This window comes from Mytilus californianus, unplaced genomic scaffold (genome assembly GCF_021869535.1).
Source record: "Mytilus californianus isolate M0D057914Y unplaced genomic scaffold, xbMytCali1.0.p SCAF_5, whole genome shotgun sequence".
Classification (NCBI taxonomy): Eukaryota; Metazoa; Mollusca; class Bivalvia; order Mytilida; family Mytilidae; genus Mytilus; species Mytilus californianus.
In genome coordinates, this window is record NW_026262701.1 from 21268253 (window position 1) to 21286908 (window position 18656).

General features: G+C 34.3%; 1 protein-coding gene across 1 annotated transcript in view; it reads right to left on the reverse strand.

The window, feature by feature from the left end:
• The window catches only part of LOC127702675 (kelch domain-containing protein 4-like), a 43029-nt gene that overhangs the window by 13045 nt on the left and 11328 nt on the right, over window positions 1-18656 (reverse strand). The window contains exons 4-8 of the mRNA XM_052206975.1: window positions 15533-15631; window positions 14427-14563; window positions 10303-10395; window positions 9464-9693; window positions 8648-8793 (exon numbers count right to left, since the gene is read on the reverse strand). Of these exons, the coding sequence (XP_052062935.1) occupies window positions 8648-8793; window positions 9464-9693; window positions 10303-10395; window positions 14427-14563; window positions 15533-15631 (705 nt within the window). The remainder of the gene's footprint in view (window positions 1-8647; window positions 8794-9463; window positions 9694-10302; window positions 10396-14426; window positions 14564-15532; window positions 15632-18656) is intronic.

The window sequence follows — 18656 nt, forward strand, 5'->3', positions numbered from 1 at the left end:
TTGCAGATATTTTTACTGGTCTTCCTTTATAAATATGCATTTCTTTAAACATAATTTAAAAGCAGTGTAAGGGAAGTAACCAAAACGTTGTATTTGGATTACCTCCCTTACACTGTTTTAAATTATCTTAATTGTTCATTAACCATTACTTTATACATAATTTAAAAGCAGTGTAAGGGAGATAATTTCAATGATGTATTTGATTTATCTCCCTTACACTGCTTTGAATTATGTTTTGTACTAAAGTATTTGTCCATTAACCAGGACAACCTTGTTTTTCCCCCTTTTTTGCCCCTAATTCTTAAACGGTTTGAGCCATAACCCCTCAAAGCAAATCCTAACCATCCCTTTGTCGTATGGAAACTTGTAGTATAATTTCAGAGAGATCCATACACTGTTCCACAGTTATTGTCTGGAAACTAGAAAATGCTTATTTTTGGCCCCTTTTTGGCCCCTAATTCCTTAACTGTTGGTACCATAACCCCCAAAATCAATCCCCACCTTCCTTTTGTTGTATTGAACCTTATGGTAAAATTTCATAGAGATCCATTCACTTAAACTAAAGTTAGAGTGCGAAAACTAATGCGTATTCGGACGACGACGACGACGACGACGACGACGACGCCAACGTCATACCAATAAACGACCACAAAAATTTTTTTGCGGTCGTATAAAAAAATGTATGTAACTAAACTATGATGGGAAACCTTTGACTTCTTTCTTTATATAAACTTTTGATTTGGTACCATAGAACTATGTAGAGTAAATGTACATTGCAACATGTCAACTCTTTCAACTCCAAGCAAATTTATATTTCCAAGCATAAAGTAATTTATGAATGAAATAAAATGCTCCGCAGTACAATTTCAGAGAGATCCATACACTTGAACACATGTTATTGTCTGGAAACTAGAAAAATGCTTGTTTTTTGGCCCCTTTTTGGTCCCAAATTCCTAAACGTTTAGGGCAATTACCCCCAAACTCAAACCCAGCTTTCCCTTTGTGATATGGAACCTTGTAGTACAATTTCCTACAGATCCATACACTTACACACAAGTTATTGCCATGAAACTAGAAAAATGCTTGTTTTTTGCCCCTTTTTGGCCCCTAATTCCTAAAATTTGGAGGCAATTACCCCCAAAATCAATCCCAGCATTCCCTTTGTGATATGGAACCATGTGATACAATGTCAGAGAGATCCATACACTTACACACAAGTTATTGTCATGATACTAGAAAAATGCTTGTTTTTTGCCCCTTTTTGGCCCCTAATTCCTAAAATTCGGAGGCAATTACCCCCAAAATCAATCCCAGCATTCCCTTTGTGGTATGGTACCTTGCAGTACAATTTCAGAGAGATCCATACACTTGAACACAAGTTATTGTCTGGAAACTAGAAAAATGCTTATTTTTGGCCCCTTATTCCTAAACTTTTTGGGCAATTACCCCCAAACTCAATTCCAGCTTTCCCTTTGTGATATGGAACCTTGTAGTACAATTTCATAAAGATCCATACACTTACACACAAGTTATTGCCATGAAACTAGAAAAATGCTCGTTTTTTGCCCCTTTTTGGCCCCTAATTCCTAAAATTTGGAGGCAATTACCCCCAAATTCAATCCCAGCATTCCCTTTGTGATATGGAACCTTGTGATACAATGTCAGAGAGATCCATAGACTTGCACACAAGTTATTGTCATGAAACTAGAAAAATGCTTGTTTTTTGCCCTTTTTGGCCCCTAATTCCTAAAATTTGGAGGCAATTACCCCCAAAAATCAATCCCAGCATTCCCTTTGTGATATGGAACCTTGTGGTACAATGTCAGAGAGATCGATACACTTACACACAAGTTATGTCTGGAAGTTACAAAAATGCTTATTTTTGGCCCCTTTTTGGCCCCTAATTCCTTAACTGTTGGTACCATAACCCCCAAAATCAATCCCCACTTTCCTTTTGTGGTATTGAACCTTATTTTAAAATTTCATTGAGATCCATTCACTTAAACTAAAGTTAGAGTGCGAAAACTAATGTGTCTTCGGACGACGACGCCTGACGACGCCGACGTCATACCAATATACGACCACAAAAATGTTTTTGCGGTTGTATAAAAACGAGTTCTTAATTAAGAAATAAACTGATTCGCTGAGCGCAGCTGGATACACCCGCAGAGGTTCTACCCTGAACAGCTGGGGCAAAAATGGACACAATATTCAAGCTTGATTCAGGTCTGAATTTGGATTGTAATTAAATATTTGACAAATTATAGTTTCTGAATAAATGTAGTCAATGAACTTGAAATCGGTTATATGAATTGAATTTATATTCAATTAAAGATTTCTTGCTGTTGTGCAATACACTGTGCTGTTGTGCAATACTTAATAAATCTGTTGCCAGACTATAAACAAATAAAGTTCAATTTCTTCTCAATGTCATATTTGAAATTTATGAAAATCAATAGGGAGATTACATCAATAGCTATAAATAATTCACCAAAGTTTCATGTGAACTGCTTAAAGCATTTTTGAGTTGTTGTCCAAAAACTGGAAAATCCCCCCTTTTTTAATGAATAAAACCCCATAACTCAGAAATGTAAAATCTAAAATTTATAAAATTCTAAAGGGAGCTTACGGATTGATAATTTAGTCTTAGATGCAAGATTTTTTTATCAGTTGTTAGTGGCTTTGAACTAGCTGTCAGTAACTGCGAGTACTCTCAGATTTGTACTTAGTGTCTTTTTGTTGTTTGGATGTACAACTACCCGACCACGTCCACTTGTATTTGTATTTATCCATCTGATGAGTTTAGCCTCTTTCAACTGATTTTTATAGTTCTTTCTTATATTGTACTGTTACACCACTGTCGCAGGTTAGGGGAGGGTTGGGATCCCGCTAACATGTTTAAGCCCGCCACATTCTGTATGTACATGTATGTGCCTGTCCCAAGTCAGGAGCCTATAAAAGTGTAATTCAGTGGTTGTCGTTTGTTTATGTGTTGCATATTTGTTATATTTGTTCATTTTTTACATAAAATAGGCCGTTAGTTTTCTTGTTTGAATTGTTTTACATTGTCATTTCTGGGCCTTTTATAGCTGACTGTGCGGTATGGGCTTTGCTCATTGTTGAAGGCCGTACTGTGACCTATAGCTGTTAATTTCTGTGTCATTTGGTCTCTTGTGCATGTGTGGAGAGTTGTCTCATTGGCAATCATACCACATCTTCTTTTTTATATTTACATCAACAGATGTAAAAAATTCACCAAAGTCAAGGTGAGACAACAAAACTTAGTTGTAAGGTCTCTGAAATTTTTTACAGGGTACGAGTTTTTCTCATTGTTGGAGATTGTACGGTGACAGTAACACCTGTAACTGCTTAAACCCATTTCTTATGCACTTTAGTTTGATAAACTCACTGAATATCATACCACATCTCCTTATTTTTATATGCATTACAATTTACATGTGCATGTAATTGTAAATATATATATATCAGAACAAAATTCATTGCGTCACTTTTATTTATGCATCCTTTGGCACAATACAAGTTCTAAAATTACACACATAAAACAACTAAATGTTATTTCAGATGAAAGTTTTGTTTCAGTTCCATTCATAGGATTTATTAGAATTTTGTATGTTTTGCCAAGTCCAATAATTCGCTCTATGAAACATAGAGACATAGTTGACTAAACCACCAGGTGTCGAACATTCAAGAATTTTCAGGGTTTCTGTTTTATTTGATGAAAAGGTTGCCTGAGCTCTAGGAGCTTTAGGTTTTATCACGGGATATTCTGTGCTGTCAATAATAATCCAAGTCGTAGGAAACTTTAATTTGAAGTTGGATGGTGAAAAATACCTGACTAAACCACTAGATGGCCAAGTGTTAGCCTCACACCACTGTTTAGACATAAAAACAATCCATGTATACACAATATTCTTAACACTAGATTCAATCTAGAATCTAGACAGTTCAAAGTTGGTTGTATGATGCCTCAATTTCATCAAAGTCATAAAAAAACTGATTTTCAACTGACACCCTATCAATTTGAAAATATATGTATCTCAAACAATGTGCTGCTGGACCAAGTGTGGTCAAAACAAATAAAAATATAGTATACAACTCTAAACCGGTATAAAAATGCATGGCTGTGTCACGTGTCTTCATTTCAAAATTCTCTGCTGAAAACATAGGCATTGATGGTGTTTGCGTAATTCCATCTGTGAAGCTCAACATTAGCTCGGCAGTTGGTGGTGGACAGTAATAAATCCTTTCTGCAGTATGAATGACTTCTTCAGGAAAACCAACTTTACAATCAAAACTTTCCTCTAGATTTCTACTACAATATTCATCAAGTTTAGTTCTTTTGTTTTCACAGGAAACTGCCCTGATTTTTCTTTTTGCGGACTATTCAGTCTCTTGCTTGGTCCAGGAAAATAGGCTGGGAATTGCAGTAGACTTAAGTCTCTGTATGGTGGGTTTGCGCCCTGAAAAAGGTTATAAAACATTAGTTTTTTTATAATTAAATGAACTTCCATTAGCAATGTATACTTTGTACTACCTGGCGAAATATTAACTAGATTTATTCATTACAATCTGGATAAAACTATGTTTGCCTGATTCAATGTATGTTATGTAAATCCAAAGGACAAACAATGAGAGACTTATGCAACAAACGTACATTGTTTGTACCTAAATAACTATAATATAGATGAGAGCATGTCATTGTTTTGTTCCTGTTAACATTGTCATTGATATTTTTCAAGAAAGTCTATGAGGCATAGCTTATGCATTCCTGTCATTACTACAATAGCATAATTACTGCTAAAATAATTCTCAGTATGATATACCTCTTGTAAGAAATCATTATAATTGTAGCAATCACCAAAAAATCTCAAACAGATCACATTGAATCGTAATCCAAAAAATTATGACGTCTTGAATTACCCACCCCCTTTTATTCTAAAACGATAATTGCGGTTGTAAACAGACTTTGGTTTATTCGCATGGCGATTACATATATAACTATATATTTCACAAAGAAAATAGAGTTTTACCATGAATAGTTTCCTGCACGTAGTCTTTTTCAGTAAAACGTGCCTTGCAAACAACAGCTGATTGAGATGGACTCCACGATATCATCGTGTTCTCGTCCAATCTGCGTATGGGCCATGGCGTTGATCCAACTTTTCCTTCTTTTTAAGTCATTTGGAAATGCATGTCCTCCTCTTAAATGACATCCAGGTACACAACAACAAGCACTTGGCGTCGTTAATTAAAAATATAACTGAAATAGTTGCACAGTGCAGAAACCGGAAGAAGAGGAACAGGATCCGCTACCACGGCGCCACCTATTCAGGAACGATAATTTGCTACTTTATATAACTGCGAAAATAACGTTAGACGGGTTCACGTGCATAAACAGAAATGCGCTTTAAATTGTATAATATAATTCATGTTCAGTCGACCTTTAATTATTATATCAACGACTGAAATGATTTATAAACATCTAGATTGCAGATAACACTCGAAATTAACCCGAGCTCTTTCCACACGGAATTCAAATAATTCTAGTTTGTCAATCGGTTGACTGCTTATAATGCAAAATACTAATATATCAAAAGTTTTTAAAACTAACAAAACACAATGATCGTTTCTCTATTTCCCAATGTAAATGAAATGAAACAAAAAACATTTTATATCGCAATAAGAAGAGGAGATAATTCAACATTTCCGGATCTACTTGGAGTCTAATGACCCCCCACGTAGATAAGTTGGATATCGCGGAAGGAAGGATTAACCCGGCAACTAGAAAGGCATTAAAGCACTGCCTTTAAAAATCTAAATACATGTTTAGATTCAGCATATCAAAGAACACTAAAAATTCAATTTTTGTTAAAATCAAACTAAGTTTAAATTTGGACCCTTTGGACCTTAATGTAGACCAATTTGAAAACGGAACCAAAAATTAAGAATCTAAATACACGGTTAAATTCGGCATATCAAAGAACCCCAATAATTCAATTTTTGATGAAATCAAACAAAGTTAAATTTTGGACCCTTTGGACCTCAATGTGGACCAATTTAAAAACGGGGCCCAAAATCCAAAAACTTAATACACGGTTATATTCAGCATATTAAAGAACCCCAAGAATTCAAGAATAAAACCCCATTGAAATTGATCAAGAAATAAGCAATTTATAAGAAGTATCTTCTTTTGCACAATACTGTGCAATTGAATATTTCTTGCTATTGCGCAATACTGTACAATTGACAATTTCTTGCTATTGCGCAATATTGTGCTATTGGATATTTCTTGCTATTGCGCAATACTGTGCAATTGAAGATTTCTTGCTATTGCGCAATACTGTGCAATTGAAGATTTCTTGCTATTGTGCAATACTGTGCAATTGAAAATTTCTTGCTATTGCACAATACTTATTATATAAAAATTTACACATCCTGTTTGGTGTGTATCTCCTACCATATCATTATTATTTGCTTTTAAATATAAATCAGAAATAACCAACTTAAAATGGAAAATTTTAAAAGAAAACCTTTGTGGTATGGAAACTTGCAGTACAATTTCAGAGAGATCCATACACTTGAACACAAGTTATTGTCTTGAAACTAGAAAAATGCTTATTTTTTGGCCCCTTTTTGGCCCCAAATTCCTAAACGTTTCAGGCAATTACCCCCCAACTCAATTCCAGCTTTCCCTTTGTGATATGAAACCTTGTAGTACAATTTCAGAAATATCCAAAAACTTACACACAAGTTATTGTCATGAAACTAGAAAAATGCTTATTTTTTGCCCCTTTCTTGGCCCCTAATTCCTAAAATTTTGAGGCAATTACCCCCGAACTCAATTCCAGCTTTCCCTTTGTGATATGAAACCTTGTAGTACAATTTCAGAAATATCCAAACACTTACACACAAGTTATTGTCATGAAACTAGAAAAATGCTTGTTTTTTGCCTCTTTTTTTGCCCCTAATTCCTAAAATTTTGAGGCAATTACCCCCAAAATCAATTACAGCCTTCCCTTTGTGATATGGAACCTTGTGGTACAATGTCAGAGAGATCCATACACTTACACACAAGTTATTGTCTGAAAGTTACAAAAATGCTTATTTTTGGCCCCTTTTTGGCCCCCTTATTCCTTAACTGTTGGTACCATAACCCCCAAAATCAATCCCAACCTTCTTTCCATGGTATTGAACCTTATGGTAAAATTTCATGGAGATCCATTCACTTAAACTAAAGGTAGAGTGCGAAAACCAATGTGTCGCCGGACAACACCAGACGACGACGACGCCAAAGTCATACCAATATACGACCAAAAAATTTTTAATTTTTGCGGTCGTATAAAAATAAATTGACAGCTAATCACCTCAAGACAATACAAAATTTCTTTATACATAATTTTAAAGCAGTGTAAGGGAGGTAATCCAAATTTAACATTGTACTTAAAAATGATTGTCCATTAACAAGGAAACCCTTGTTTTTCCCCCTTTTTTGCCGCTAATTCCTAAACGGTTTGAGCCATTACCCCCGAAAGCCAATTCTAACCATCCCTTTGTGGTATGGAAACTTGTTGTACAAATTTCAGAGAGATCCATACACTGTTCCACAAGTTATTGTCTGAAAACTAGAAAAATGCTTATTTGGGCCCTTTTTTGGCCCCTAATTCCTAAACTGTTAGGATCATAACCCCCAAAATTAATCCCAACCTTCCTTTTGTGGTTATAAACCTTGTGTTTCAATTTCATAGATTTCTATTAACTAATACTAAAGTTATTGTCCGGAAACCAAGTGTCTTCGGACGACGACGACGTGATACCAATATACCACCGCAAATATTTTTTGTGGTCGTATAAAAATTTCCTTTGATGCAATTTCTTGATCTTGAAGATTAGCTTCTGTCCAAGTTTCATAACAACAAAAAATACTGTAAAATGAAAAAAATATTTTCAAAATTTTGCTTTAGACATTATCTCTTAGGGCTGTTCCAGAATTAAAGGCATACAAGGCATTTTTTTAGACCTCAACCACCCATAATACATAATTTTTAGTTTTACTTTGAACTCTTACCAAAAAGAAAATGCAACCACCCATAACTAATTAATTCGGTGCCTCCCAACCCCCAACACAATCAATTTTGGAACAGCCCTTAATCATAAGAAAGCTTCTGCCAAAGTTTCATAGAATTCTATGATGGTTATACAAAGTAATTGATGTGTAAAATAAACTTAACCCCATACTGTGTCTACTTGTAAACTGCCAAAAACTAAGTCCATATATCATAAAAATACAGAAAAATGAAATTCACTATTTTATCAATTTTGCTCTGGATACCGTCTTTGGTCATAAACAAGCTTTTGTACTAATTTCATAAAATTCCAATATGGTCTGACCAAGTTATTGATGTCTAGAAAAACTTTAACCACAGATTAAACCTAAATGTTGATAACCCCAACATCTGAATCTAGGATCCCTATGTCTCCCTTCTGCGACATAAATGTTGCAGGCTCAACAAAAACAGTTGGCTGACAGAAAAAACAAGATTAACCAATGGATAAAGAAAAAATGAAGGAACAGGCAAAAACATTGACAATATTCTCCCTACTTAAGTGAGAGAGGTTAACTACTAACCTCGTCAAACACTCCACCAAAACAGACAGCTTTGTTACCAGGGATTACTACCATAGGCATACCACAACGAGGACTAGGTTTATTTCCAGACTGTTTCCCTTGTACCCATCTCCATTTCAAAGGGGCACTATCATCCTTCTTCTTGGCTAAAAGTAATAAAAAAATTGGTTCAAAAACTCATATGAACAGACAATAAGACAATGTCTTATATTAGGAAAAACTTAACATACTTTATTGGTATTATTACTTCATTCACATTCTGGAGTCATATAAATACTTCTTGTATCTATAAAACTAAATGAGAATTTTTAGCACTGACCATTTACATGTAAGAGTTGCATAGGGTTCTTATATTCAATAATGATATTGTATCATACCAACAGTACCGTAATAAAATTTGAGTTAGTTTCCTGTGAAATGAAGCATGTTTTGACCTTGATTTCTTAATTGAATCTCCTTCCTTTCTATGTGTCCAAGTGTGTGTGCATTCTGCTTTAATCTTTCCTGATTGTTTGACAAATATTGACCAATGGATGCATTACATTTGTATCATTTTGGTTGCTGTCTCATTTATATATAACCCATATCTCCTTTAAAATTTTTAGTCTTTTAAAGCTGAACAAGCATAAGGTGCTTTACAGTGAGTATAGGATTCTCCACCCTATCTCTAAATTTTCACCAGATTGACTTAGTAACAAAAATATAAATCTGTCAGAACAATTACCTCTATCTTGTAGGAAAATTAAGCAAAATAAATGGGAAATTCATAAATTCAGTTAAGTTTTTGTATAAAAGAATTACAGAGAATGTACAAACCATCACAGGCACACAATATAAACATATCAGTATGTATTGTTCCTTTATCAACATCTTTCTTTATTCTCTCTTTGCTGTAGCCTCCATACACCACTGCTTTAGGGATATCTTGGAACACCCCCATCATAAATCCTGACCGTGGGGCTGGTGGATTACCTGTTATCTCAAGCTTATCCCATGAGTATGTTTCAAAATTAAATGCAAATGCATCATTAAAATATTTGTAATCCCTGTAAACAGAAATGAGAAATTCATAAAATAAAAATTATTCGATTTTTAAATATCAATCGTGGCATTTTAACTATGCTTAAATTTGTATAAAATTTTTGAATGATTCAGATTTAAAAAAATTCTTATGTTTATGTACTCTTTAAATGAGATCTATTAAAATTGTAGATACATTTTGAGAGATTTTTGTTTGCCTTATGTTCAGTGACAAATAATTTATATTCACAATGAGAACAAACTAACAATTTATACAAATAAAGGTTCTGCAGGGTCAATAGGTCAACTGGCATGAATGGCACACAATTTGGATAACCATAGGAAAATGAGAGTATGTTAGATAGGCGCAGAAAATTTTGCCTTGCAACAGGCCATCTAAAGACCTCTCAAGAGAGTTGTTACAAAGATTCTTTAACGTGTAGAGAGCATGTATCTCTCCCTACAAAAGGCATCAGATTTAATGTCCCCATTGCTACCAGACATAGCTGTGTATTTATACATCCTGTACAGCCCAACAGATGCCCATTCTAGCAACAGTTTTACTGTTTGATGGTCCAAGGGGATAACCATTTTTATATACTCAAGACAACCAGTTATATTCATGATTAACAAACCTAATGTTGTCATGGAAACCTCCAAACACAATCAACTGTTTCTTACAAATAACCATTCTGTGACCACTTCTGCTGGATGGTGATCCAGGGACACTGAAACCCAAATAAAATTCTAAAATTAATGTGTATATTTCAAGTTTTATTTATGTTCATGAATATCAAAGGTGTAACTTGTCTAGTACCAGTTACACTTGTCTAGTACCAGTTACAGAGTATTGTCAGAAATTCAGTTTTTCTTGAATACTGTACAACCGGAAATCTGTTTGGAGTTACTAATCATACTTTTAGCACCATCAACTAAGAATTTAACTCTTTTTAAAGTAATAACAAGAGTGCACACGCTGAAATGTCTCGCCTTCTTTACTAATCATTGATATTATGTTGATAGTCCTAAATATAAAGCTTTACTACAACTATCACATACACTTAACATGATCCAAGAAAATAAGGTCAAGGTCATATAAACCAAACAAGAAATACATGTACACCTTACAATCATTCAATACACTAAATATAGTTGACCTATTGTTTATAGTTTCTAAGATACAGATTTAACCAAGAAAACTAAACATTGACCAATGAACCAAGAAAATGAGGTCAAGGTCAGATGAACAATGCCAGGCAGACATGTACTACAGCTTGCAATCCTTCCATACAACAAATATAGTTGTCCTATTGCTTATAGTATTAGAAAAACAGACCAAAACACAAAAACTTAACACTGAGCAATGAACCGAGAAAATGAGGTCAAGGTCAAATAAAACCTGCAAGACTGACAGGTACATCATAAAATATTTCCATACACCAAATATAGATGACCTATTGCATAAAGTATTAGAAAAAAAGATCAAAACTCAAAAACTTAACTTTGACCACTGAACCATGAAAATGAGGTCAAGGTCAGAAGACACCTGCCCGCTAGACATGTACACCTTACAATCATTCCATACACCAAACATAGTAGACCTATGGCATACAGTATAAGAAAAACAGACCAAAACACAAAAACTTAACTATAACCACTGAACCATGAAAATGAGGTCAAGGTCAGATGACACCTGCCAGTTGGACATGTACACCTTACAGTCCTTCCATACACCGAATATACTAGACCTATTGCTTATAGTATCTGAGATATGGACTTGACCACCAAAACTTAACCTTGTTCATTGATCCATGAAATGAGGTCGAGGTCAAGTGAAAACTGTGTGACGGGCATGAGGACCTTGCAAGGTACGCACATACCAAATATAGTTGAACTATTGCATATAGTATTAGAAAAAAAGACCAAAACTCAAAAACTTAACTTTGACCACTGAACCATGAAAATGAGGTCAAAGTCAGATGACACCTGCCCGCTAGACATGTACACCTTACAATCATTCCATACACCAAATATAATAGACCTATGGCATACAGTATAAGAAAAACAGACCAAAACACAAAAACTTAACTATAACCACTGAACCATGAAAATGAGGTCAAGGTCAGATGACACCTGCCAGTTGGACATGTACACCTTACAGTCCTTCCATACACCGAATATACTAGACCTATTGCTTATAGTATCTGAGATATGGACTTGACCACCAAAACTTAACCTTGTTCACTGATCCATGAAATGAGGTCGAGGTCAAGTGAAAACTGTCTGACGGGCATGAGGACCTTGCAAGGTACGCACATACCAAATATAGTTATCCTATTACTTATAATAAGAGAGAATCTAACATTACAAAAAATCTTAACTTTTTTTTCAAGTAGTCACTGAACCATGAAAATGAGGTCAAGGACATTGGACATGTGACTGACAGAAACTTCGTAACATGAGGCATCCATATACAAAGTATGAAGCATCCAGACCTTCCACCTTCTAAAATATAAAGCTTTTAAGAAGTTAGCTAACGCCGCCGCCGCCGTAGCCGCCGCTGGATCACTATCCCTATGTCGAGCTTTCTGCGACAAAAGTCTCTGTTCAGAGGTCGAACCCTGAACAGTTGGGGCAAGTATGGACACAACATTCAAGCTTGATACAGCACTGAATTTGGATTGTGATTAAATATTTGACTCAGCATAGGTTTCTGACACAGAATGAATGTGGTCTAAGAACTTAAAAAATTTTTAATTTACCTATTCAAACCATGTCATTATTATTTGCTTTTATATATAAATCAGAAATAACCAATTTAAAAAAAAGGGAAAAAAAATCCCCCCCCCAATTTTTTGAACCCCCTTATGATTTATCACCCCCAAACTCAATCCCAGCCTTCCCTTTGTGGTATGGTACCTTGCAGTACAATTTAAGAGAGATCCATACACTTGAACACAAGTAATTGTCTGGAAACTAGAAAAATGCTTGTTTTTTGGCCCCTTTTTGGCCTCAAATTCCTAAATGTTTTGGGCAATTACCCCCAAACTCAAACCCAGCTTTCCCTTTGTGATATTGAACCTTGTAGTGCAATTTCAGAAATATCCATACACTTACACACAAGTTATTGTCCGGAAACTAGAAAAATGCTTGTTTTTTGCCCCTTTTTGGCCCCTAATTCCTATAATTTCGAGGCAATTACCCCCAACATCAATTCCAGCTTTCCCTTTGTGATATGGAACCTTGTAGTACAATTTCATAAAGATCCATACACTTACACACAAGTTATTGTCTGGAAACTAGAAAAATGCTTGTTTTTTGCCCCTTTTTTGCCCCTAATTTCTAAAGTTTTGAGGAAATTACCCCCAATATCAATCCCAGCCTTCCCTTTGTGGTATGGTACCATGCAGTACAATTTCAGAGAGATCCATACACTTGAACACAAGTTATTGTCATGAAACTAGAAAAACGCTTGTTTTTTGCCCCTTTTTTGCCCCTAATTTCTAAATTTTGAGGAAATTACCCCCAATATCAATCCCAGCCTTCCCTTTGTGGTATGGTACCATGCAGTACAATTTCAGAGAGATCCATACACTTGAACACAAGTTATTGTCTGGAAACTAGAAAAATGCTTGTTTTTTGCCCCTTTTTTGCCCCTAATTTCTAAAATTTTGAGGAAATTACCCCCAATATCAATCCCAGCCTTCCCTTTGTGGTATGGTACCATGCAGTACAATTTCAGAGAGATCCATACACTTGAACACAAGTTATTCTCTGGAAACTAGAAAAATGCTTATTTTTGGCCCCTTATTCCTAAACGTTTTGGGCAATTACCCCCAAACTCAATTTCAGCTTTCCCTTTGTGATATGGAACCTTGTAGTACAATTTCAGAAAGATCCATACACTAACACTCAAGTAATTGTCATGAAACTAGAAAAATGCTTGTTTTTTGCCCCTTTTTTGGCTCTAATTTCTAAAATTTGGAGGCAATTACCCCCAAAATCAATCCTTTCATTCCCTTTGTGATATGGAACCTTGTGGTACAATGTCAGAGAGATCCATACACTAACACACAAGTTATGTCTGGAAGTTACAAAAATGCTTATTTTTGGCCCCTTTTTGGCCCCTTATTCCTTAACTGTTGGTACCATAACCCCCAAAATCAATCCCAACCTTCCTTTTGTGGTATTGAACCTTATGGTAAAATTTCATAGAGATCCATTCACTTAAACTAAAGTTAGAGTGCGAAAACCAATGTGTCTTCGGACGATGATGACGACGACGACGACGCCAACATCATACCAATATACGACTGCAAAATTATTTTGCGGTCGTATAAAAATTGAGGACGTCATAAAGTGATAACATCATGTGCCGACATACATATCTTCCCAGGACATGCCAAATAACAGAAAACTTGGCATTTCCCAGTCTTATTTGGATCAAACAAAATATAATTTATACATATGAAGTATGTATCTAAAGAAAACAGCAGTATGTCAAATTTTCTATAGCTTTTGTGTTTGCATTAAATGCAAGGAGACAGTAATTGATAACTGATAGTTTGCATAAAAAACATAATAATAACTAGCATACAATGTATCTTAAAAAGTCCAACTTTTTTATAAATTATCTCCCCCTCAAAAATAGTTATGTTTTGCTTTGATTTGTATTAGCAGTATTTTCATGTTTAATTGGAGCATTTTCATTACTGACTCTGTTTTATTGATAACCAAAATACATTAATCATATACATACCGAATTTTTTCCCATCTCTTATCTTTCAAATGAAAGACCCATAATTCTTTGTAATGGTAAAATTGTGATTGTGTTGGACTTGCAAATTCTCCACCAAATATCCAAAGCTGTCCCCCGCCTTGTTTTAAGGTTACAGCCTATATACAAAAAATGATAACATGCATTCATATAAACCTAAGATAATGTATCCTGTATATTTAAACTCATAAGTCCAAAATTAACAGACAATGATACGGCAAAAAAAAAAAACAACCAAAAGACAAACAACCGTAAACAAAACACAACATAGAAAATAAAGACTGAGCAACCCCACCAAAAACTAGGGGTGATCTCAGGTGCTCTGGAAAGGTAAGCAGATCCTGAAATGTGGCTTCCATCCTGTTGTTCATGTAAGTACAAACCTGGTGATAAGTCTAATTAGGTTTTAGCCTTTTTTATTTCATAAGGCATAGCATTTTTTTCATTTATAGGATTTTTTTGTCTACCTGAAGACAATTTATTCTTTTGTTTTATCTTACAAGAGTGCATGATATGCCTGTCTTGTGCATATTGAAATTTTTGCTAAAGTAAAATGGAACATTAAGAGGGCATCTAACAGGGAGTTCATAAAATAGCTCTGTAGAAAAACTACCATGAGGATATACTTCAGTATAATTATCCCCTTTAACTGGAACATTTATCCTTAAAAAAATTCAAATGCAAAACTCAGCCTACATTCACCAATTCCAACAACAGTGTAAAGTTTGTGGTAATTTGATCCAAGCATACTACAGCTAGTGTGTGACATGTAAACAATTGCCTTTAATCTGACGGTTAAAGTCAATGTCCATGTAATGACAAATCCTTAAATTTTCAAAGTCAAAAGGTTTCTTATATACACTAATTCCAACAATTGTATAAAGTTTCCATTAAATCAATCCAAGTAATGAAGTAAACTATTTTTAGTGTGCAACATTTGAACATTTTTACTTAAATCTGGATGTGGTAGGCCTGTTTATGTGTGTTTTGTGAACAGACAGATGTGCGAAACAGACGTGACAGACAGATGGACAATGGTTATACAATAATATGTCCTGTAGATGATGGACATATAATAAAGTACAAACCTGATGTGAACTTCTTGGTGGAGGTGCATTTGGTGCCGTGACCTTTGTCCATTCATTCTTCTTGATGTTATAGAAAAGTAGGTCATTGTACATATACATCTAAAATTAAAGGGAACAATAGAAATGATAAACCTCACTTAAAACTAGAGGCTCTAAGGAGCCTGTGTCCCTCACCTAGGTCTATAAGCATCTTCAACAATGGAATCTCTCCGACATTGTTAGATTAGAATAGAATTCATGACAAAAATTTTTTTTTTTTGTTGATCTTGTCTTGCTGATAATTTTTTCTGTTTACAGTTTCTCTCTATTTTCTTTAGTTTTGCCAAAACACAAAAAACAGTAAAAAAATATCAATTTAGGCAATCACTCCTATAAAGACTAACCCAACGATTTCGGCAAAGTTTTCCTTATTTGTAGATCTTGTCTTGCTTTTCACTTTTGCTATTTAAAGTGTCTATCTATCTTTTATAGTTTTCATGATAGTAGGCAAAAACGTAAAAATTTGTCATTAAACAGCAACTAATCCTTCAAGCAGTTGACTGATGATTTCAGCTATATGACTTATTTGTAGATCGTCATGCTGATCATAAGGTCTACTATATTTGATGTATGGAATGATTGAAAGGTGTACATATCCAACTGGCAGGTGTCATCTGACCTTGACCTCATTTTCATGGTTCAGTGGTTAAAGTTAAGTTTTTGTGTTTTGGTCTTTTTTTCTAATATTATATGCAATAGGTCAACTATATTTGAGTATGGAATGATTGTAAGGTGTACATGTATTTCTGGTTTGGTTTATCTGACCTTGACCTCATTTTCTTGGATCTGGTTAAGTTTATGTGATATTTGTAGTAAAGCTTTATATTTAGGACTATCAACATAAATCAATGGTCAGTAAAGCAGGCGAGACCAGGGCTTCCAAAATTTCCTGACGACAGCCAGACATTTTTCAAAGAAATATTTTTGACGGTCAATGATCATCTGGATACTTAAATGTAAGTGAGAGGATGCATAAATTGATATATGTGTCTAAATTATTAGTAGTGTTATATGCAATAAAATTATTTATAACTGTTTTGTTTTCTTCATTCTAAAAATAAATAAAATATTATCCTCGGTATTGTGTCATTTTTCTGTGTATCGTAATACAGTAACCATCATTGCATCAATCAGCTTCAGTACCTGACTGTTCTCATGTTTTTGTTTCTGTTAATATAATCTATCTTCTCTCTGTGAGTACTTAACACTTTGTAAATTAAGGCCATCTTATTTGAAACTGTTGATGTTGGCTTTAATTGCAGTACAACTTGATCATCAATACACGTGATACTTTTCTTTTTGTGTATTGATTACCTGACCACGTGACTTTTACAACTGATGCGGTATTTATAGATAACATTGAGGAGGCCCAATGAAGGATATTGTTTTAAACCGTGTAAAATCTACTGAACAGTGATAACATTTTTCTTTGTACAATTTCCCAACCTGATTTGGAAAATAAGGAATAAATAAAAACATACTCAGTTGATAAATAATTTAATGAATAACAACATGATATTTTATGTAAGCATATAACAACGTTTGCCCATGATGGCAGATTTGTAAAGTTCAATTTGAGACAAAGTCTTTATAACAGTCGGAGATTGTCATGATTGGATATTAGTCTTTATGATTTTAATTATAAAAACAGTTTTTAATATGAAAAACAAGAATAGAGAACGCCCCCCTTATTTATTGGACAACTCAGCTTGGTATACCCATGGAAGTATTATATTGACAGGAGTCAATATAATACTTCCATGGTATACCCAAGCGAAGCTATTCTCTGTGTTTTTCCTATATATTTTAGTAAATTTTCCCCTTGAGAGTACCCCAGTATTTAACACGATGTACAGTGTTAAATAAAATAATATATATCATACTTATTCATTTATAAATATCCTTATTTGAAGAATAACTTTTAAATATCAGGATACTTTTTTAAACTGAATGCTCATTTAAAATAATATCTATAAAGCGTAATTAAATAGGATGTTGTTCCATACACGCTTACATGTTTGACCTCGTTTACCTGATTACCTTTATGTACATTGTTATGCATCATTAATTCTATTGATAAACACAAGCTAAGGACACCTCATCAAAGGTAACAAACCTGTAATCAGTGAATGATTTATGGCTTCAATATAACTTATTGAAGGGATAATTGTTTGACAGCTTGTTGTTATTTAAATAAAAGAAAACGTGTTTTTTCTACTTTTTATTGATGTACACAAGCTAAAGACCAAGCCGTACATTTATGTACCCAGAGGATTAGACTAACTGAGACACTTCAAAGTATCTGAAATATGCTGCTTCTGTTTTATTAAACCCAATTATGACCGAAATATATTTGTGAAATAGATTGCCACAATTATAAACTAAAATGCCCAAACAGACATGCCCAAAGCCCCAAACGGACATTTTTATCGATCGATATTTTGGTAAAAATTGAAATGACCGTTTCATGAAAATGCCTTGAATGACAAAATGTGGCACACCAATTCTATTTGACCGTTTGAGGCTGAGAGCAGCCGGTCTTTTTATGAAAGTTTCGGTCAAGTCCGGAATATATGACCGTTTTGGAAGCCCTGGGCGAGACATTTCAGCGTATGCACTCTTGTTCACATATTAAACAAAAACACAACTTTTTTTTTTTAAAATCGTCATAAAAGGGCAATAACTCAAATAAGGAGTCGTCTGATGATTTCGTCCATGTGGCCTTATTTGTAGATCTTGTCTTGTTGATCATTTTTCGAATATAAAGTTTCTCCTTATCTATCATAGTTTTTCAGAAATTAGGCAAACATGAAAAAAATCGGTAAAATTCATCATTTAAGGGCAATAACTCATATAAGAAGTCCTCTGACAGTTTTGAAATAAATAGACAATATGTAGATCTCATCATTTTGAACATTTTATTTTCGCCACTGAAAGATTTTCTCCATTCATAGTGATTTTCAAGATAATAGACCAAACTTGCATTTTACCCCTATGCTCTATTTTTAGCCATGTCGGCCATGTTGGTTGGCAGACGTGGTCATCAAGCACATTTTTTTGTTAAGTTAAATACCTACTCATTATG